At 26.8% G+C, this 23,932-nt stretch overlaps 1 protein-coding gene and 1 non-coding gene across 2 annotated transcripts; one reads left to right on the top strand and one right to left on the bottom strand.

The window, feature by feature from the left end:
- Positions 1-8,979: 8,979 nt before the first annotated feature.
- LOC124938507 (terpene synthase 10-like) lies at positions 8,980-11,806 on the top strand. Its single transcript, XM_047478954.1, has 7 exons — positions 8,980-9,249; positions 9,466-9,730; positions 9,805-10,183; positions 10,397-10,621; positions 10,826-10,964; positions 11,131-11,388; positions 11,498-11,806. Exons 1-7 carry the CDS (start codon positions 8,980-8,982, stop codon positions 11,804-11,806), a joined length of 1,845 nt encoding a protein of 614 aa, XP_047334910.1.
- Positions 11,807-23,124: 11,318 nt separating this feature from the next.
- On the bottom strand, positions 23,125-23,272 carry LOC124923242. Its single transcript, XR_007098242.1, has one exon. It is a non-coding gene; the product is annotated as a small nucleolar RNA snoR145 (small nucleolar RNA).
- Positions 23,273-23,932: the final 660 nt, after the last annotated feature.

Genomic DNA, 23,932 nt, shown 5'->3' with positions numbered 1-23,932 from the left:
CACATATGATAATTCTCAATAAAACCACTACGATAAAGATGACTTCTATAAGTTTCTGAATCTTGAAATGTACGATTTCCTCATTTTCTACATGGGCACAAAATATTTCCTCCATTCATACCGTTAACATTGTGCATAGAAAACTGAATAAACTTCTACCCCTTTAATAAATTCGTTAGTTAATCCTCGACGATCTGGTAAATTTTTGTTGTACATCCAAAGCCAATTTTCTCTCATATTTTTCTCTCAAAAATTTAATTAAAATTACCATAGATAGACTCACTTGAGAAACTTTTAACAATTAGTACAAATGAATAAAAAATAGTGATGGACATACGTGTATTATACAATAGCAGCTAAAGATTATTCATCAACGGATGCAAAATGATAAGCTCAACTAAATCTCCAAATATAAGGATCGGATCTTTAGAAGCCCTGAAATATAACCAAAATTTCAAATAAGAAACAAGAAATATCCATATATTTCTTTTAAAAAAAATCATTGTTTTAGATTATACTATAATAAAAAAGTGACTGTTATAAAAAAAAAAATATTATGCCTCTCAAATAAGTTATTTTTGTACACAATAAATCAAATATATTAATTGTTTCCAATTTTTTTTTCTAATTCATGTACCTCTTTTAATTTGTGTTTCATGACAACAAATAATGAAAAATTACATTTTTTGAAAATATTATATGAACATTACCCCAATTTTGTTTAGTATATATGTAGAACAAGCCCGACTTTTGAATGAAAGATAAACAAATAAAGCAAGAAAGAAAACAAGGCATTATTCATGGAGGAATTGAGGTGCAACCTATTCATAAATTTACTTTCTGATGCTACTCCATAATTTGTCATCTAAGGTACTCAAAGTGTTTGAGTTTCATAATTGAATCTGACCCTCTAATGGTTGTTGAATATTGTATGAACAAAGAAATAATTGGTAATCCAACCAAAAACTATTAACAACTTGGTTTATTTGTAAACAACAAAAAATGTTACACTAATGATATTATGTCCAGTGTGGATGAATAGTACAGTCGTAAGGAAAGACATCCCAAGATACCTTCTTCTACAAAGATTATGATAACCAGAAATTGAACCCCCACTTTAGATTATGCCTTGTACAAAGCTTAAGATATCTTAATTTGTGTGTTAATGATCCACTAAATAGAGGTTTTCTTTTGTAAACACTTTTCAAGGTCTTAAGTCTGCAGTATATTTAACCCAACGATCAAACCCATAAAATAAACAATTGTTTTTCATAGAAAACTAACCTTCATTATTCTCAGAAGTTTGTGTATTAGCAATTGCACATTAGATTGTAGATTCTGCAACAACCCCTTAATTACCTACTATAACAAGAAGAAAATACGGGTAAAATGAAAAAAGGGAGAAGAAGATTATAGTACTCACAGTTCTCAAACTGAACAAACAGATCTGCAATCGCAGAAACAAATAGACGAAAATTGTACTTAGAACAACATGTAGTTTTCAGCTCAAGAAACATGTGTCGTTTTCGATTGAGAAAATGTCGTATTCATGTGCAACCCATTGGTTCATGCGGATTATCTCCAGAAGGTGCTCTATTAACATAGAGAAACCGGAGCCTTCGTTATGTTGTTCTTTCTAAACCTATAAATTTGTCATTTTCGATGAAATTTATTAAAAACAAATGTAGAAAATAAAGTTGAATGTAACGTTGAAACAACCGTCGAAAATCTACGACGAATTTTCTACGGATATTTGCGATGATATTTTCTACGGATTTTTTGACAAACTAAAAAACTTCAAAATATAGTATAAATTGATTGACGAATTTTCCTACGGAAATGTACCTTTTAATTTAGCGACGATTATTGATCATGGGTAAATATCTTTATTTATTTTGATGAAGTTTTTTTCATTTATTAATATTTTCGATGGTTCATGTTTTTCGTGGATTAAACTGTCGCGATCGCCGTCATATATTTTCAACGCTTACTGAGCGTCAATAATTATTCGTCGCTAATTAGGTGTTTTTTGGGTAGTGTTTCATTCTCCTATCGTCATTTTAATACTATATAATATATTAATTTTAATTAAACAAGATCCTAATTTATTAATTTTAATTAAATAGCCGGACCTACCTCCGGGTGGCCCACTTAGGAGTGAGCATATCTTGGATTGACCCAAACTCCAAACCTAACCCAAAATATTAATTTGGGTAGTTAATTTGGGTTGGGTTGGTTAGGGTTACTCAAATTACCCAAATTATATAAATTTAATTTAATGCTCTATTATTAATCAAATATAAACTAACAATCTTCCAATTTCAATATATTCTCTTGATTTTTACTACGTTGATTTCCGTTAAAGTTAAACACATTTTTAACACGTTTTTGACATATTTAACACGTTTTCACACATTTTTTTACGTTTTTAGCACGTTTAACACGTTTTTGACATGTTTAACACATTTTGACATGTTTAACACGTTTAACACATTTTCACACGTTTAACACGTTTTTCACACATTAAATACATTTTTCACGTTTTTGGCACGTTTAATACATTTTTGACATGTTTAACACGTTATCACACTTAAATTTTTTTTACACGTTTAACACGTTTTTGACATTTTTAATACGTTTTTCACATTTTTGGTACATTTAACACGTTTTTGACATTACAACACGTTTTCACATTTTTAACAATTTTTTCACATTTTTAGCACGTTTAACACGTTTATGACATATTTAGCACGTTTATAACATTTTTGGCACCTTTAACACATTTTTCACATTTTGGGCACGCTTAACACATTTTTGATATTTTTAATATGTTTAACATGTTTTTCACACGTTTAACACGTTTTGACAAATTTAACATATTTTTCACGTTTTAACATGTTTAATATATTTTTTACATGTCTAACATGTTTTCATTTTTTAGCACGTTTAACACGTTTTGACACATTTAACATGTTTTTGGCATGTTTAGCACATTTTGGCATGTTTATACCAAAACGTGTTGAACGTGCCAAAAACGTGAAAAACGTATTAAATGTGTCAAAATGTGTTAAACGTGCCAAAAACGTGAAAAATGTTAAACGTGTCAAAAACGTGTTAACGTGTTAAACGTGCAAAAAACGTACAAAATGTGTTATATGTGTGAAAAACATGTTAAACGTGTCAAAAATGTGAAAAACATGTTAAACGTGTGAAAAACGTGAAAAACATGTTAAACGTGTCAAAAATGTAAAAAACATGTTAAACGTGTCAAAACGTGAAAAATATGTTAAACATATGAAAAATGCGTTAAACGTGTGAAAAACGTGTTAAACGTGCAAAAAATGTGAAAAACATATTAAACGTGCCAAAAATGTGTTATATATGTTAAAATGCGTTAAACGTGTCAAAAACGTGTTAAACATGTTAAAAAATGTTGAACGTGTCAAACGTGTTAAGCGTGTTAAAACGTATTAAACGTGCCAAAAACGTATAAAATAGATTAAAACGAGTTATATACTTATTTAAACTAAAAACATATTAAGCGAGTCAAAACATGTTAAATGAATCAAATATTTGTTAAATTAGTTAAAAAAACGTGTTGAATAAGTCAAAAACGTATTAAATTAGGTAAAACAAATCAAATAATTGTTAAACGAATCAAAATGGGTTAACAGGGACAAAAACATATTAAATATTAAACGAGTAAAAAAATGTAATAAATATTTATCAACTAAAATATAGTTTGAGTTACCCAAACCCATGTTACTCATTAATATGATTGGATAATAGGTTGATAAAATTTAATTTTAGTCGAATTTAATCATTTGCACACCTAGGCCCACTACCCCCACCAATTAATAATATATTGTTTTTAATTTAATAAAATCTTAATTTATAAATTTTAATTAAATAACCCGAGTGTTACATGGCTGCGGGTGATCCACACTGCCCCCGCCAATAATTAATACTGTATAATATATTATTTATAATTAAAGGAGATCTTAATTTATTAATTTATTAATTAAATATTCTAGGTGACCCACCACTAAATAATGTATAAACAGTTCCTAATCTATTCCTCCCTAATTAATTAAACAATGTTTCTATTACAAAGATTTGTGTTTTATTTGTTAAGTAAAAAACAACATATATATTTCTTACAATATATATAGGTTTCAAAATACATAAATAACAATAAAAGAATAAATAAAATTAAAAACATTAACAATATAGTTATTCATAAGACATAAATTTAATTTCACGTTAGGTCACAATATTTTTGAAAAAAATAGGACAACGGATTAAGTATGGAGCCCGCAAACACACTTAACCAATTAATTAGGCGCAAAACTTGCCGTCTAACCGTTCGAACCCAGAAATTTGGGGTTAGTATCAACCTCTTATTGCCGCTAGGCTAGACGATGAGATTATATCACATTATTTCTAACTTATTTTAAAAATGAAATTTGCACAATTATTTATTATATTAGTTACCCATAAATTCCATCAATGGTATGGTTGAAACTGATCTAGTGTGGCCTCTATGTTTATAATATTTAGACAACTAGGTTATAATACCCCCCAAGGTATCCATGATCTCTTCTCTCTATGCACACATTTGTGAGAGAAATTTTTATGTGAGAGTTATCGTTCTTAGGGTTGAAGTATTTTACTTAGGATATCTAGTGGTTATGATGAGTAGTTCCCTTAATCATCATCAGAGCCGGCCTCGAGGTTTGGGCTGCCCTAATATCGGTAGAAAAAATTCGATATACATTTTTGTTAGCCTAAGTAGTTTTAAAAATTGATAAAAAAAACAATTCATTTTTAATGAGATTTGAATCCATAACCACATTAAACTTTAAATGCATATCTTGAACCACCAAGCTACAACCATTTAAGTTTAAAATTAAAATAAATATAACTAAATCTTTTGATATTTTTAACAAATGGGCTTCCCTAGGGGGTGGGCTGCCCTAGCCCGAGGGCTTGCCAGGCTTACCCCAGGACCGGCCTTGATCATCATTAACCACTACTCATCATAACCGCCTGATGTACCAATTGCTACACTTCAATTTTAGGGTCATTAGTCATAACCATAAATATCTTACTTCGATCTACATTATTAGCCTATATTCTCACTACTCATATTCTTCGCAGATGTTTTTAACAAATTTAAGAATAAGAATGGAAATTTCAAAATTTTCGTTGTGTGATACAAAAGGAGGCATACTTAAAAGTGGGCAGGTGTTTCTCACAATGGTGAATAATATGAAGTGGGCAGATCTGTGTGGGCAATATATACTTAAAAGAGGCAAAATGGTTCATGGTGGATATGTACCTACACTTAAGAGTATTTGAATAATTAATGGATTACAATTACAATCCCCATGTTGTCAGCACACCCTTATTTTCTCATTTCAAATAATCAAACAATACCCATCACAAAGGCTGGTTTGGATGCTATTATAAACTATCATGATCTTATTAAGTGACCATCAATCGTAGTAAGGCTAGCTAATGATTTGCAAACATCCAAGACAATATATGCTATATATATATAATTTCTTTTTCACATGATATCACTCTCTCTTATGAATTAAAGTATTGATGCTTACTAATTAATTTGTCTTGTTTGTTAGTTTAGAATGAAATGATCAGAGACGATACAATGAAGTCAATGCAAGTGTATATGTGGGAGGGAGGAATATCGATGGAAGATGACCGCGAGCATGTGAAAGAGTTGATTCGAGATGCATGGAAGAAGATTAATAGTACTCGAGTTGCACCTGGTTGTTCCTTTAGCAAGCAACGTTTTTTAGTAAATATATCGGTCAACTTAATAATTAAACGTTTTGCAGTTTTTTTCAAGCCAAATAATCCATCAGAAAATAATCTAGATAATGACCTATAGAATTAAACCAACCGAGAACACAGTCTCAATTCAAACTTGTTTGACGGTTGACTATTGACTTCCACTTAACCTACTGAATATCTATCGTATTCCAATGTATGTTTAATATTATTGTCACTTAGGGAAATAATAATAATCACAAATGTTCATTGTTTTCATTGGATGTTGTTTCAAATATGACCTAGCTAGTTTTCTGTCGGCGGGTACTATTGAGAGTTTCTAAATCTGTATGTAAATAGTTGGTCCACTTATAATGGTGTCGTCACAAAATCTATGCCAGGTATTTTAAGATCTACATATCATTATTTATGTGACATTAATGCAATGATAAACATGAAAAAAATCTGACATATTTAAAAATAATACATTAGTTAGTGGATAGTGGCAGGATTAGAAATTTTATCATTAAAATATTATGAATCATGATTTCCTAATTTATTTGTTAAATAGATCATCCATTATGTCACTTATACACATTACTTTACTAGTAAAATGTGCTAATATTTTATTTTAAATGTCCCTTATATAAAATATCATAATAGAGTAATCCAAAACAACATAATTGAAAATCTTGTGATGGTATGATATCTATATGCGAAAATATAAACACAATAAATACGATAAACAAATATAATAAACTTTAAATTCGTATTTAAATGGATAAAATATTTATATTTAAAAAAGTTGATAAGACATACAAATTATGGATGGAGAGTTTAATTAATTAGAACCTAGCATGATTCAACAAATTTGGTTAGAAACACAACACAAATTAACCTAAAACAACTCTCCATTAATTAATGGAATGCTAGCTAATACATGTTGACCAATTTGAAAACACATTGGATGTGAGTTCGGATGAGTTCATGTTTTAAACATAATTTAATAAAATAGTTACTGAAAATTCAATAATTTCTTCTCATTCGATCTCATTACAATATGGTAGCGTTTGTTACGATATATAAATATTAGTTATATAGGTATAAATTGTAAGGGGTATAAATTATAAGGAGGTATTATGAGGTATAAGTTATATAGATTATTAGTGTTTGGTTGAGAGAAAAAAATAGGTATAAGTTATATATATTTTGTTATTTTGTGTTTGGTTGGTGGTATAAGAGAGTAGTAAAAAAGTGTAAATGATTATTTTAATCTTATATTTTTTAAAATTATTTAAAATTATTATTTTAATGCTTATTGTAAGTAGCTTGTAATATTAATTAAATTGAATTTTATAAAAAATAATAATATATAATTATTGTAAAAATGTATTTTAAAATAAATAATACTGTTATATGGTTTACATTATTTTATATATAATTCTTTTTAATTTAACTTATATAATTATATAAGTAAAACTTATTTATATATTAATTAATATTTAATTTTGAAATTTATGTATTATTATAAATATTTATATATTAAAATAATATTAATTATTTGAATAAAATATTAAAAATAATAATTTTAATAAAATAATATTTGAAATTAGAATTATAAATTAATTTCAGAAATAATATAGATATAAGTTATATTAATTAATAATAATATCATTAATTTATATAATTAATTATAAATATTATTTATTAATAATGAAATACAATTTTATTTTATAAATTAATTTTATATATTATTAATTTTTAACTAACATTATTATTATTTTTAATCATTATATTTAATAATGTATATAAATTATCACATTAAAAAAAATTATACTTAAAATAATATAATTTTTGTTTATATACATAAAAAAATATAAATTAAAAAATCAAATAAAAATAAGTAATTGTGTAATTATTATTATTATTATTATTATTTAAATTTAAAAATTAAACAATGTTAAATTTAAATTAATACTTAGATATAATTTATATTATTATTATATTTTAAAATATAATAAAAAATTAAAATTTTAATAATTTTATAAAATTAGGGTAAAAGAATAATATTAAATTTTATAATTGACTTTGTAACTGGTGTAGGTAGGTATTACCTTATACCTCATATAAGGGATAAGTTATACCTAAATATTACTGTATATATAAATATTATTCAACCAAACAATCATTCTAATTTACTAGTTATATAAGTATACTTTATCTACAGGATTATACCCTATACCAAACATAGCCAGTATACCATGACGCACAACTTTACGTTTAGGTAAATTCAACGGTTAAAGAACTTTGAACCACAGGGTTAAGACCCTTAGTTTTTGTCATTTATAAATAATATTTGAATTCTCCAACTTACTACATTCAAACAAGTAAGAGTATAAAATTGGGAAGCGACGGAAAATAATATAAGTGTTGCATAATTTACTGTAGTTATTGATCTTTATCCTGCATGGTAAACATACCAATCACCAATCATTACTATAAATTCTCGTAGCTAAAATATAGCTACAAGAAAAAGTACTTTCAATAAAAAAAAAATATATTTAATTTTTTTTAAAGATTCTATTAATAAGTAGTCATATTTTACTTTACATATTAAATGACCATGACTAAATATAACTAAAAAAATAGGACATTTAGGTTTCTATTCAACCTTGAAAAAGTTTGAACTTATATAATAGTGTTTTTTTAAGAAGGAAAAAACTAATTCCATAAACAAAATAAAAATTCTTTGTAGGATAACATTATTTGAATAGCCATTGTTACCTTTTTGCCCTTATAATTTATGATAATATTTGTTTGTGTAATTTGAATTATAATTGATTCTTTTCCAAACGAGAAACATGATCTTATGTAGACGTACAAATGAATAAAAAATTCATTTTTTCAAAAATAAAAAATAATAATAATAATAATTGAGTTTATGATATTTTAATTGACAAAATTTTCTTTTGAAACTAAACTTAACTTGTGGTGATTAATGTCAAAACTTAAATTGTATTTGATTATATTTGTACTGTGCATTAGTTGCGGGCCGTGACACATAATTTCTCCTTCTATATAAAATGTAGCTCTCAAATATATCTAAGGTGAATAAACAAGAAACAATATTGCTAAGTGCAAAACAAAGAGCTAGCTAGCGTTTCTTCTTTTCTCATTGCTTGATCAATGGGTTCCCAACTTCTCTTTCCCTTAAACCTAGTTCAATCTTCTAAGCTTCCCCAGTTTTGGAAGTTACCGGTCGGACCTTTCCGCCACCGATTGTCACGACAAATAAAAGGTTTCCCGAGCCGAATGGGTTGCAACATAATCAACTGCAACAAGGCTACCACTTTAGACCAACCCAATGATGACCGAGCCGTGGTTAGGCGGTGGGCTAACTATGGTCCAACTATTTGGGAACATGAATACATACAATCGATTACCAATAATCATGTGGTAACCTATTTTTATTCCTTTTCCCTTTGAATTAGTATAAAACTTATTAAGAGTAAAAATTATATATTCCTATATTTGTCACATACATCTTGATTCGTCATGATTCTTTTTAGACATTATATTTATTATCTTCATAGAATTGTGATTTAATAAAAGAATTAAAACAAAAAATATTATATTTAATCAAGCATAGTAATCATGTATATGTATGTATAGGGAGAGGACTATGAGAAAAAGGTGGCAAAATTGAATGAAGAAGTGAGGATGATGATGCTAAAGAAGATAGATATTCCATTGGAGAAATTGGAGCTTATTGACATAGTGCAAAGACTTGGAGTGTCTTATCATTTTGAAGAAGAAATAAAGTCCTGTTTGGATAACATCTATAGTAACACAAATTGGTCTACTGATGCAGTTGACTTAAATGAGACAGCTCTCAAATTCAGGCTTTTCAGAGAGCATGGTTATAATGTTTCACTAGGTAATTCTTCATTTTTTCTAATTATTTCTTGGTGAGAGAATTTATGTGTGAATTAACTTGGTTGTGTTTTATAGAAGTTTTTGAAAAATTTAAGGACCAAAATGGGAATTTCAAGGAGTCCTTATGTGAGGATACCAAGGGGTTGTTGTCCTTGTACGAGGCCTCATTTCATGCACTAGAGGATGAGGGTACAACATTGGAAGAGGCAGAAAATTTTGCTACTAAACATTTAAAAGAAAACTTGAATAAGATAAAAAATCCATATCTTGCCAAGTTAGTGAGACATGCTCTTGAGCTTCCCCTCCATTGGACCATGCAAAGATTCGAGGCGAGATGGTTCATAGACGAATATGGCATGCGACAAGATGTTAATAATGCCCTCCTCAATTTCGCTAAGATTGATTTCAACACGGTGCAAGCTATTCACCAAGAAGACCTTAAACATGTTTCGAGGTGGTTAATTATCAAATCATAGTCTTATATATATAAAGATCTTTGAACCATTTTATTACACTTTATAAAAATAAGATTATACTAGTATTATTTATAATTTATGACACCAACCTTCTATAATTTATATTTCCCTCAAATGTCCTTTATAGTAAAACATTCTCTTATTTTTTTTATATATAAAATGAATAATTAATCAAAAGTTTTGTTGTGCAGATGGTGGGACAACTTAGGATTGAGTAAAAAACTACCATTTGCAAGGGATAGGCTAGTGGAATGTTACCTATGGTCCTTGGCTGAAGTGTATGATCCACAACCTCAGTTTCAATACTATAGAAGGATGGCCACAAGGGTCAACCAACTAGTCACATGTGTTGATGATATTTATGATGTCTACGGAACACTAGACGAGCTCGAGCTCTTTAACGACGCATTTATTAGGTTAAATTTGTGTCTTTATTTACACAACTAACAAGTTTTTTTTTTGTATAAGCTATATAAAATTAACAATTGAGCCAGTTAAGGTAATTATTGGGGACTATGGTATTCGTGATGATTCCACCGAATGGAACATGGTGTAAAATAAATCACACACAACTTATTATAGCAAAAAGTATATAAAGATGTGTTTATTTGAATTTGAAGGTGGGATGTCAATCATGTCGATGGATTACCGGACTATATGAAGTTATGCTTTCTTGGCAATGTCAATTCTATCAATGAATTGGGCTATGAGGCTCTTAAGGAGGTTGGAGTCCACGCTCTTCCTTACCTCGTCAAAGTGGTACTTGTCATTTCGTTCCATTTCTATATTTATCGTCTTGATTCTTGTATATTTATCAATAATTTCTATCGCACATAAGATTTTTGTATATAACAATACTCGATAGCTTCTAAAAAACAAAGTTCACTAGTTGTTAGCTTCATTTCAATTGTTTGTTTCGATGTAGTGGACAGATTTATGTGGGTGTTATATGAAGGAAGCGAGGTGGTTCCATGGGGGACATGTTCCTTCTCTTGAGGAGTACTTGGACAATGGATGGATGTCTGTTGCGATTCCTATGATAGCCGTTCATGGGTATTTCCTATGTGGTTCTACTTCTCATTCAATCACTGAGAAGGGGTTAGAAGCAGTTAAAAACTATCATGATCTCATTAAATGGCCTTCCATGATAGTTCGTCTTACCAATGATTTGGGAACATCGAAGGCAAGTTGCATCCACATTCCTCATGTATTTAAAATGTAGCAATAAAAATTTCATTTTCTGTTCTTAATGATAGATGTTTTTTTATTCTTTTTTGTGGTTTCAATTTTAGAACGAATTGGAGCGTGGTGATATATTGAAATCAGTGCAAATTCATATGCATGAAACCGGCCTCTCGCAAGAAGAAGCTCAAAATCATATTAAGAAACTAATTAGGGCAGCATGGAGGAAGATAAACACAGCTCGAGTCGCACCTGATTGCCCTTTCGGGAAGATTTACGTGAATATAACAACAAACCTTGCAAGGGCAGGTCATTTCATGTATCAACATGGAGATGCACACGGTCATAATACTACAGGAAAAAATAAAGATCGCGTTAAATTGCTCCTCCTCGACCCGATTTCGCTTTCCTTTGATTGATGTGAATTATCCAAAATTAGTGATGAAAGTAATGGTGAATGCTTTTAAATGTTGATCATTTAGTTCATAATAAGGCCATATATTGTGAGAACAAAATATTTGTCTTTATTTTCATGTATTTTAATAAAGGTCTGGCTCATCAAAATATCTTAATGTGTTGTTTCTTTTTGAAAAACTTATATAAGTGCACATGTTTATATATCATGCTACATTGTTAGTATGTTAGGCCTATTTCGAGTATATTAATATGGAATATTATAGATAATATATGTAATTTTAGTTTTTAATTCATACGTTTATAAAATATTGAAAAATATAATTTGAAAATTTAGAGTTTAAATTCAAATGGCTAAAATATGAGTTTATGAGTGTATTGCTAAAATAACAAAATGATGTTAGTTTTTGTTTCCATATAAACTGATTATCAACGCTTAATTATGTGTCGGATAAAATTTTAATTTTTCGAACTCCATCTTTTGCGACGCTAAATCTTGTGCCGGTAAGATTTTTAGCGGCACATATATTGGACAGTTAAATTCTCTGTTTTTTTTTATTATATTTTGGTAAATTACATATTTTGAATTTAATCACGTGCCTAATTTTTAAACGGTACAATAATTGATAATGAAAGGTGATGGTCATGTCAATCACATGATTCACATTGACTCTAGTCCAACATCAATATGTTTTTTTTTTATTAAAACTGAATGATATCTGAAGAAAATAAATTATAAAATTATGAGAAAAAAATGTCACACTTTTAAAATTGACAAATGAAACCATCAAAATCACTATTACATTTCAAAATCAAAATATATGTAAATAAACAATGACACCCACTTTCAACTCGTTTTAAATATAGACATGTTAAAATCATTTTTGCATATTAATAACCACCACAAAAATAAATAAATAAATGAGCTCCCATGATTTAGTTAGGTACATGTCCATCAATAACCAACTTATGTAATTTCAAATAATTATTGATTTAATGATGTACACCTAATTTGGAAACCAAGAAAAGGCGTTGTGGAAATTCAAAACATTTTAAAAATAAATTCAAAATCACCAGTCAAAGCCTAATTACAGTGTGGTTTCACATATAACCAGGTTTGCCCCCCTAAAGATTAGGGGCTTCCTTCAAACAAAGATACATTAAACAGATTAATCCAAAATCTATGTACAAAGTGTTCGAATTTAAAATTAATTCAATTTAAAGTTAATTTATAAATTTTATTAATGAATGAAAATGAGAATTTTGGTAGATAAAATAAAATGAAATTCACACTAAATTCAAACGTGTGAATTAAAGGTGAAATTTAATCTAAAGGTATAATTTGAATTAATTAATTTAAATTTGTTATTTATGTAATTAACATTCATAATTTACATATATTTAATATTGTTAATTGTCATTGTAACATTCGTTAGATTATTACTATTAATTTATTAACAATTTAAAAAATCATGTAATGTGTCTTTTCTAATGAAGAGAAAATGTAAAGGACAATGAATAGGCTATCAAGGTCAGTCGTATTATCAATAATTAATGGTTGATTTTATTTTTATAAAACATTATCTATTCAATAATATAAAATCTCTCATCTCTAATCTTAAACCAACACATCATCTTATTCTTTCTCACTCTAGAATTTCAAAAGTCCTCTCCTTATTTTGTGAGTAATCTTCGAGCTCTTCGCTCGACATTTTCTTTTAAATCTGGTAATAGTTTAGGTACACTGGTCAAGTTTGATGCGTAGTAATATCAGTGTAGAATCACTACTAGATTCGTTGTACCCTAGGAGACAATCATCTGTAATAAGCTCCAGTATAAACGGGAGACGATAGAACTGTTTGAGTTGGTGCTCAAATTGATATTTAAAATTTGAGGATTTTAAAATCAAGAAACGTGTCATTTATTTGATATTACTTTCATAATAAACTTTGAAGAACCAATATCTTCTAAATGATTTTATGAAATAGATGAAAAAGAATTTTTTATAAAGTCTTTATATGACTTATAACAAATTTTATAATAATAATATAAAAATTTGATCATACTTTGACTAAAAGTGAATGTGACAATTACATATATCATGAAGATAATAAAAATTATTTCATTACGTGTCTTTTGTATGATATTTTTATCGTTGAAATTACGATGAAAAAAATTGGTATTATTAAATGATATATTGATATTATTAAATGAAAGACTTTACGCCTACAAGTGAATCTGTTTACACTTGTAAGTGCAATCTAAGTATAGAATCTTCTAAAAAAAATTATGTTTGATAGATTAAACATTATAATTTATAATTTTGACATATGTCAAAAAATAAAATATGTATATGAAAAAGTATTGTTTACACGAAGGCAGAATAGTTCAAAAATATTTTGTCTACTAATTAGCCAAGTAAACAATAATTTTATAAAAACAAAAATTTAAACGGTAAACATGTACGAATGACTATGTTTTTTTATTAGAAGATGTTTCAAGATTATCTAAAATGTACCAACGAATTTTTTTAATTATTATGATAGTAATTTGAAATTGGACAAACTTAGAGTCAAAGACAAGTCTAGACATACACGTCTTAGAAATAATGTCAATAAAATATACTCTCTAATGAAGTTGTCAAATTTGACTATTTAAGTCAAAGATAACATTGTGGATCCACTAACCAAATTATTAAATAAAGAGTTAGTTTGAAGTCTTTAAAGATATTAGCTTACTATAAGTTGATATGAAGGAAATCCAACCTATGTAGATTGGAGATCTCAAGAACTAGGTTCAATGGGATAACCTAATTATACTAACTTGGAATATTATTGTTGAGCATTAATCCTATAAAGAAACAATATACATTTTAATTAGGATAAACATGTCACTTTTAATTATTCTTTGAAACAAAAAGATCACCTATGTGAGGGAGAAGTCGGGTCGCTTCAAAGGAATTGCACAACTCAATTCTAGACCCTGTCACAGAACTAGGCGCGTGTTCTATGGACAAAACAGACACAACTATGAGAGCTTGACATGTATCAGGAAGAATTCGATGGAAAAATGTGTAATCATTTACATAAAATACGAAATAGTTCAAGGAGATCGAGTCTACTAATTAGCTAGTAAAATTATATACTTTCGTAAGGGAATGTTCAAAAGGTTACACATACATATTCTATGTAAGATTCAACTGTTGAACTTTTTAATGGGTTCATATTTCAATTTCCATTAATGTGGGGATTGTTGTATATTTAAACTAATTCATAAATTATATTAATGAATTGAAATGAGAATTTGGGTAAATAAAATCAAACGAAATTCACACGAAATTCAAACGTGAAATTTGATCCAAATGTATGAATTAATTAGTTTAAATTTGTTAATTGTGTAATTAATATTTAATGCCTTGAAAAATAATTATTAAATTAAATATATTTAATTTTTCTAATTGTCATTATAACCTTAATGAGATTATTGCAATCAGTTTATTAGCATTATAAAAAATCATGTAACGTGTCTTTTCTAATAAAAAGAAAATGTAAAGGATAATGAAGAGTCAATCAAGGCCAGTCGTTGTAAAAGATTAATAATTGATTTTATTTTTATGAAAGTTTATAATTCAATAATATAAAACTCATCATCTCTAAATCTTAAACTAGCACATCATCTTATCCTTTCTCACTATAGGATTTCAAAAGTCCTCTCCTTATTTTGTGAGTAATTTTCGAGTTGAAACTTATTTTGTGAGTAATCTTCGAGATAAAACTCGGTTATAGTTCAGGTATGCTGGTCAAGTTCGATGCGTAGTGATTCCCGTGTAGAATCACTACTAGATTCGTTGTACCCTGCGAGACAACCATCTGCGATAATCTCCAACACAAACGGAAAACGATGGAACTGCTTAATGGAAATTTCTTATGCACATACCTCGAATCAACCACTTATTCAATAATATTGTTCTTTATATATATTTTTATATATATTGTATTTAATTATTTTTTTTATAACTTCATATTTTATATATATATATATATATATATATATATATATATATATATAAAATTGCATAATCCTCCTCTAAGGTAAAAAAAATAATGATGGATAATTAAACTCTCTGTGTGGAAACTTGATCAAACAACCCAGGTAACCTCCAACAAATCTTTCCATCACAAAACTGCATTTTTTTCACAGACAACCCGAGATAAAATCTTCATTTAGTAGAGCATGTCCGCGACTTCAGTTTTTCGGGGTTGCGGGCAACGGCCATTGCGATTTAGACATGGGGGTTTTCAACTGCGACAACTATTTTTGCAAAATCCCCATGTCTAAACCAAACATGAAACATATTGTTACTTTAAAGTTTATTAATTAACGTAGAATCGTGTCCACATAACTAGAACACAATTAAGAGCTACCAAAGAGAATTAAGATATTTATAATATAGAAATCAAAATGTAGTTTTAGAAGTAACTGACTCATGTTATGGTCAGTCATGTCAATTTTTATTTTTTTATTTTCTTGTTCCATGTTGTAGCTTTTAGGTCACCCTAATTTGAGTTAACCTTAATTAGTTCTCAACCCCCATATATCCATCATGAATATAAAACAAACAAGTATGTGTATCAAATCGATAATTAAAGACGGATCAACTAATTCTAAGTTGATTTGAAATTAAACTTATAAAAATGTTCAAATAAATCTCATATTCATGTAGGTAACAAAAACATATATCATTTTAATAAATCAATTTGAATTTATCATATTTTTAATTTAATTACATGATATAATATATTTTTTTATTATTAAAGCTAAAAATAAATAAGAATTAAGTTTATATATGATCATTTTAATAGAGTGAATGAAGAAATATAATTGTGAAGAAAAATAAAATAAAATATTATGAAAGAATAGATTATAAACATATATAAAGTTATATATATATATATATATATGTAAAATTATATAAATAAAAAAATAAACTATAAATAAGTCATGATTGATTCAGCTTATAAGTTGAAATTATACGCATTTGCATAATAATATGCTATAGTAATTCTAACTAATAAACTAACCAAAAAATTATAAATCAAAAACATTTGAAAAACGCATTTTTTATTTATCTCACCTTATAACGTTTGATCTTATAATTTCCGTAATTTATTTTCTTATCATTATTTTCAATATTTTTATTCATTATTTCTCATATTCTTTCTTTTTTATTTTTTTTTATTTTTTTCTTACATATATTATTTTATTTATTTTATATGATTATTATATTAATTTATATAAAATTATTATAATATATATATATATATATATATTTAAACATTTATATTTTTCTTTAAAAAAAAAAGTTGTTTGGTAACTATGAAATTGGAATTGGGTCCAATTGTAATTTAAGTTTGGTAAATCATTTAAGATTAATAATTTGAATTAAAATTTCAATAGAATATTAATTGATGTAATTTCATAATTTTTAATTCCACTCTTTTTAACTCTGAATTGTAATTACAAATAGAGAAATAATTTGGGAAGGAATTTGATAAAGAATTACGTGACGACGGCAATCTGATTCGTTAAAAAAACAACAAAATTTTTCTCTTCTCTCTCGTCCTTTTATTCTTTTTTCAACCAGTGTGATGACACTCCATTCCCTCTTTCAAATTTTCTCCCTCTATCATGAAATATTTATGTTTTCTAAATAATTTTTTTGTTTTTATTATTTACAATACAGTTAACTGTTAACTTGTTGAACCAATAATTTTTATTTTTTAATTTAGAAAAGTTAAAAGTGTCGAACCAATATATTTTTAAAATAATTAGTAAGTTAAATTTCGAACAAATATTTTTTTTTTAATTTAAAATTTTAACATGTCAAATATTTATTTATTTTTTGTTTTTATTTTAAAAGTTAACATGCTCAAACGATATTTATTTTTTGTAATTTAAACTTAACCGATATTCTTTTCTTAATAGAATTGACATCTAGACAAAAATCTAAACACATAAACTATCATAATTAGAAGGATTCTCGTGCGATACATACGGATAAAAATATAAACAAAAAAAATAATAATAAATATAATAATTTTAATATATGTATTGAATGTTTAAAATTCTCAATAAATCACAAATAATATATTATAATAAAAAATAAAACACTCTCATTCTATATTTTATTCGCTTTAGTAAAACAATTTATCTTCTCACATATCTCATCACATAATCTTTCCAATGGATCTTTCATCTCATTACCTTACACTTTCACTTTGATCAAATTAAAAATCTCAAACATTACCAATCTCTTTTTTACCCTCACTTTAGTTTATCAATGCTCAATCGACCTCTTATCTCGTGACCTTAAATCACTTCGACTAACCAACCATCTCATTCCACATTTATCTACCAATTCAAATTGGACTTCTCATCTCGTGACCTTAATTTTCACTTCGGTTAAACAACTAATTTTTTCGCATATTTTAACCACCAATATCAATTTCTTTCTGATCGACCTCTCATATCTTTACCTTACTTTCACTTCGAATAATCAAAAATCATCGCATTCCACATTTATCCACCAATCACAATCGACATCTCATCTTTCGAAGACCTTACTTTCACTTCATCAAACAACTCATTTTCTCACATATTTTATAATATACAATCCGACATTCTTATTCTCACTTCGGCTAACCATACATTTCATTCCACATTTATCCACCCAAAACGACCTCTTATCTCGTTACCTTACTTTCACTTTGACTAATTAACCATCTCATTCCACATTTATCCATCAATTCACAATTGATCTCTTATCTCAAGACCTTACTTTAACTTCGTCAAACAACTCATCTCCTAACATACTTTACAATATACAGTCCGACATTCTTTAACCTCAATTCAGCTAACCATTAATCTAATTTCACATTTATCCACCTCAATAATTGACCTCTCATATGTGACATTACACTTCGATCAAATCAACCATCTCCAACATTACCAATCTCTTTTACTCTCACTTTAGTCACAAATTCCCAACTGACATCTTATCTCGTGACTCATCTTCTCACATATTTTATAATATACAACATAGTTTTTTTTATCCTCACTTCGGTTAACTAACCATCTCATTCAACATTTATCCACAGCCTAATAAACCTCTCATACTATGACCTTACACACTTTCATTTTAGTCAAATCAATCATCTTCAACATTATCAATCTCTTTTACCCTCACTTTGACCCATTAATCCTCAATCGACCTTTCATCGCGTGACCTTACTTACTTTAATTAATCAACCATCTCATTCCACATTTTTATCTCACAAATCTCAATCGACCTCTCATCTTGAGACTTACTTTCATTTCGATTAAACAATCCGACTTACTTATCCTCACTTTGAACTGACCATTCATCTCTTTCCACATTTATCCATCCTAATCGGACCTCTCTTACTGTAACTTTGGCTCACAAATCTTCAATCGACCTCTCATTGTGTGACATACTCAATTCGACTAACCAGTTATATCATTGCACATTTTTATCCACCAATCTCAATTTCGACCTCTCATTTCGAAACTTTTTACTTTCACTACGGTCAAACAAGTCACTCCTCACATATTTTACAATAAACAACCCGACATACTTATCATCACTTCGACTAACCAACCACCTCATTCTATATTTTTATCCGCCTCAATTGACTTCTTTCAGTCAAATCAACAAACTCCAAACCATCTCATCCCATATAAATGTCATTTACCCAACCACTAATTTCATCGCATATTTTAACTATCCATCACAATCGACTTCTAATCTCATTAAAGTCATTTACCCACCCACAAATTTCATCGCATATTTTAACCATCAACATAATTTTACATTTAACTATCTCCTCACTTCAATAAACCAACGTTCGCATTTCACATATTAATCATTAATAATTTTTTAATAGTAAAATACTTGTGATTTGAACTAAAATCTCTATATAAACAATTCCACACCACTAGAACACTTATTAAGAAATATTTTATATATATATATATATATTTTTAAAATTTTAATAAATACTTAATATATTTATATATATTTAAATTATTTTTTTTTAAAAAAATATTAATTTTTTTTACTATGACTTGTAATATATATATATATATATATATATATATATATATATATATATATATATATATATATATATATATAAATGATTTATTATATTATTAATTTTGATTTTTTAATATTGTTTAAATAAATTTTGAATTATTAATTTTATTTATTATGTATATTTAAAAAAAGGTGAAAACTTATAATTTTATTTAAATAGTTTGTTATATATTTATTAAGTGAATAAAATAGTTGAATCAATTCATTATATTATAAAAATAATTAATACTTTTTATATTTGATTAATCCAATCTCCGTGTTAATTATCTATTTAAAAATATATATATAAAAAATAAAGGGAAATTATTAAGATAGAGAGATGAGAGAAAAATAACTAATGAAAAGAAAAGAAAGAAAATCTGACCTTTTTAAAATTATGCTTGGTTACAAATTATGTAACATTTTCTCTCTTTTGACAAATTATAAACATATTTAATAATATTTTTCTTTAATTTTTATTTTAAAAAAATATTTCATATTTTCTCTCTTTCTAATTTATATATTAAAATTTTATAGTTATAAGTACCTAACTTTCTAAATATATATTTCTTAATAAATAATTTTTTTAATTTATTAATAACTTTTTAAAATATTTAATAATATCACTTTTGTACATATAACTACTCATTTGTTTATTATATATATTAAGATTGTTATTTATATATATATTTAACTTTTTTTTATAATTTTAAAAGTATATAATAAACTTATAATTTAATATATATATATATATATATATATATATATATATATATATAAAGTGAATAAAATAGTTGAATTTTTTTAATAAATAGTTATTTTGTTCATAATAATTTTATCTTTCATATTTATTAAAAAATGTTCTTTAAATCTATATTATTCTTAATTAAAATCATTAATTATATTATTCTTAATTTGAATCATTAACTATATTATTCTTAATTTAAATCATTAACTAATCAGGCACATTAATTGTTATTTAATAATTTAATATTTATATTTGATATTAAATTAATAATTTTATATACTTAATATTGAATATGATTTTATAATTTCATTTTATTTTAGATTTTAGTATTCCATTTAAAAGTCTCTTCACCATTAACAAATATAATTCAAACAAAAATAATAAATCCCAAAAAACAAGTCTACAAGAAACACCATTAACATCCCAAAAAATAATAAATCCCACAAAACAAGTCTACAAGAAACACCATTAACATCCCAAGTGAACACTCAAATTTCTCATCTTTACAAACTTTGTAATTCCTTAGAAACTATAATTGTTCATTTATTATTATTGTTAGAGCATCTTTATCAATAACCATTTTTTTTAGTCATGATAATGAAAAAGCTTTATATCCAAGATTTTGGTAATGTTGATTATCCATAACCAAAAAAATCTTAATCATAAATTTAAAATTATTTTTTTAATTTTTAAATTAAAAAAATAATAAATAATTTTTAAATATAATCAACGGGTTTAGATTATTGTTGTAGTTATCCATAATAATTTAGTATTAATTATGGATAATAATTGTAAATAAAGGTGGATAATTAGTAAGAAAAATGGAGAAAATAGTGATTTTTTTTCCTCCATTTTTACTAAACACTTCCGTGATTATATTTTAAAAATTATTTATTATTTTTTTAATTTAAAAATAAAAAAAATAAAAAAAATTAATTAATGATGAAGATTTTTTGTTCATGAAAACTTGATCATAAAACTTTTTTCATGATCATGACCAAAAAATTGGTTATTGACAGGGATGCTCTTATAGATCTCGAAAAATTATGAATTTTGGTATATTTTATTTATCTTTTTAAATTATAAATAATAATAATAATATAATTAAGTTTTAAAGATAAGAGATAAAAAAATTCAATAGCACCTAACAAATAACAACATTTTATTGGATGTGTTTGTTTGAACTGATTGTGATTTTGGTCATTAAATAACCAACCAATTGGTCATGATAAACCCACACAATCAGCGACGACAACCGACATCATGACCAAAAAATTGATTATTGATAGGGATGCTCTTAGACCATCCTTATCTATGACCCAAAAATGGGTCATGATGTTGGTTATGTTGATCTTGTTAATTTATCATGACCAAATGTTTGATCAATCCATGACCAAAACCATGTCATTTAGTCTTAGTTTTAGTCAAATTATAACAAAAATCACAACCAAAGTTATCCAATCAAATGCTGACATTTGTTAAAAGCATCTAATTGGTTGCCCATATTTTTTTTATCTCTTATCTTCAAGACCCGATTTTAATATTATTTATAATTTTAAAAATATATATATATATCAAAATTCATAATTTTTTTAAAATCTATAAATAGAGACCACTGTTGCTATATTTAGGAGCACAAAAAAAATTACCATTTTCTTCATTTTTATTAATTATCTTCATTTGTTTATAATTATATATAAAAATTAGAAATTAAATATTATTATTATATTTAAAAATTATTTATTATTTTTTTAATTTTAAAATTAAAATAATATTTTTAATTCGTGATCAAAACTTTGTTGGTTATGGATAAGCACAATAACAAGTCATGAATAAAGATACTTTTATATATCTTAAAAAATTATAAATTTTGATATATTTTATTTATTTTTTAAAATTATAAATAATGATAAAAACAGGTTTGAAGGTTTTAAAAAAGAAATAAAAAAAATTCTAATTAAAAATGACAGATTTTATTAAATAAGTTCACACTAACCAATTAGTTAGGATAAACCCACACAATCAACAACAACCAACATCATGACAATCAACAAGAACCGGGGTCATGACCCAAACCCATGGATAGCCATGCACTTAAACAAAGAAATTGGACATTTTCGAGGGGTATGGTTTATCAACTAGCATAGGCTGTAATGAATATGCCTCTTCAAGTCAATCATTTATCAAATCATTGATCAATATCCACCCTTCAAACACAAAACATAAAAGAAGTAATGTAAACCTAATATTATGTAGAATTGTACACATAGAAACACAATTTTTTTTCATTATTCATAGAAAATCTTATGAAACTGAACTTATCATAATCTATGACACATTAAATCACATATTTGAAAAGTGAAAATAATGATGAATTATCAATTTTCATAAAGTGAAAGTATTGATCATAGAAAATTTGATAAGATGTAGCCGAGATTTCTAAACACGCCAATATTGAAAATGATTTGGAAGGTCTTTCAGTTCGGCTAATAATAACTCTACGAAGGTAATAGATTAGTGTTAGAGAGGTCTCGTTAATGAGCTTCCTCCCTGCTGGGACCTTCGAAAATAATAAATCTCAATCTAGGGTTTATAAATCTTAATCAATTTGTTGTAAGAGTTTTAGATCTAAAATAGACTGTTAGTCAGGAGATAAAATCAAATAATTCAACTCCATCGTAACAAAACTCTCTAATTCTATATTCGAAAGCAAACTTGGGCGATAACGCATAATTGTGCGCTTCTTCCATAGGACCTTCGTATAAGCAAATTCAATAGATAGATCGAGAAACTAAGATGAAAAGAAAAGGAGTTGTAAGCTCAGGGAATACGAACCGAAGAAAGTTCATCCTGCGAGATTAGATCCCGCAGTCATATGTTTTCTAACATTCTCGTCATTGCCATACATACATAAACTATAACTAGATAATCTCTCTCTGAATTGTTTGATTTAGATGTGGAAGAAGATGAGAAACTGCTACGAGCTTATAAATCCAAGGCAGGGCAGACGGCTGAAGAGCGACAATAGAGTTGTGCGCTGGTGTATATTAGGGTTTTATTGGGCCCTCGTCTAAAGCCTAATATGTTCAAGTTTTATATACTTCATTAGAATGGGTATTTTTTCTAAAGCCCACTAGGTTAAAGATGAGTGATAGGTGAAAGGAATGGTAGAGAAAATGATGGGTATTACCATATTAGGTGATTGGCTGTAAAAAAGTGTAGAGAGCC

This window comes from Impatiens glandulifera, chromosome 1 (assembly GCF_907164915.1).
Source record: "Impatiens glandulifera chromosome 1, dImpGla2.1, whole genome shotgun sequence".
Lineage (NCBI taxonomy): Eukaryota > Viridiplantae > Streptophyta > Magnoliopsida > Ericales > Balsaminaceae > Impatiens > Impatiens glandulifera.
The sequence above is the reverse complement of the archived record's forward strand: the minus strand, read 5'-3'. Positions and strand labels throughout refer to the sequence as shown.

Coding starts and splice junctions, on each gene's coding strand:
- LOC124938507 (XM_047478954.1), top strand. CDS start 8,980: ATGGGTTCCCAACTTCTCTTTCCCTTAAACCTAGTTCAATCTTCTAAG. Junction 9,731..9,804: donor TGGTTATAATGTTTCACTAG/GTAATTCTTCAT, acceptor TGTGTTTTATAG/AAGTTTTTGAAAAATTTAAG. Junction 10,184..10,396: donor GACCTTAAACATGTTTCGAG/GTGGTTAATTAT, acceptor TTTGTTGTGCAG/ATGGTGGGACAACTTAGGAT.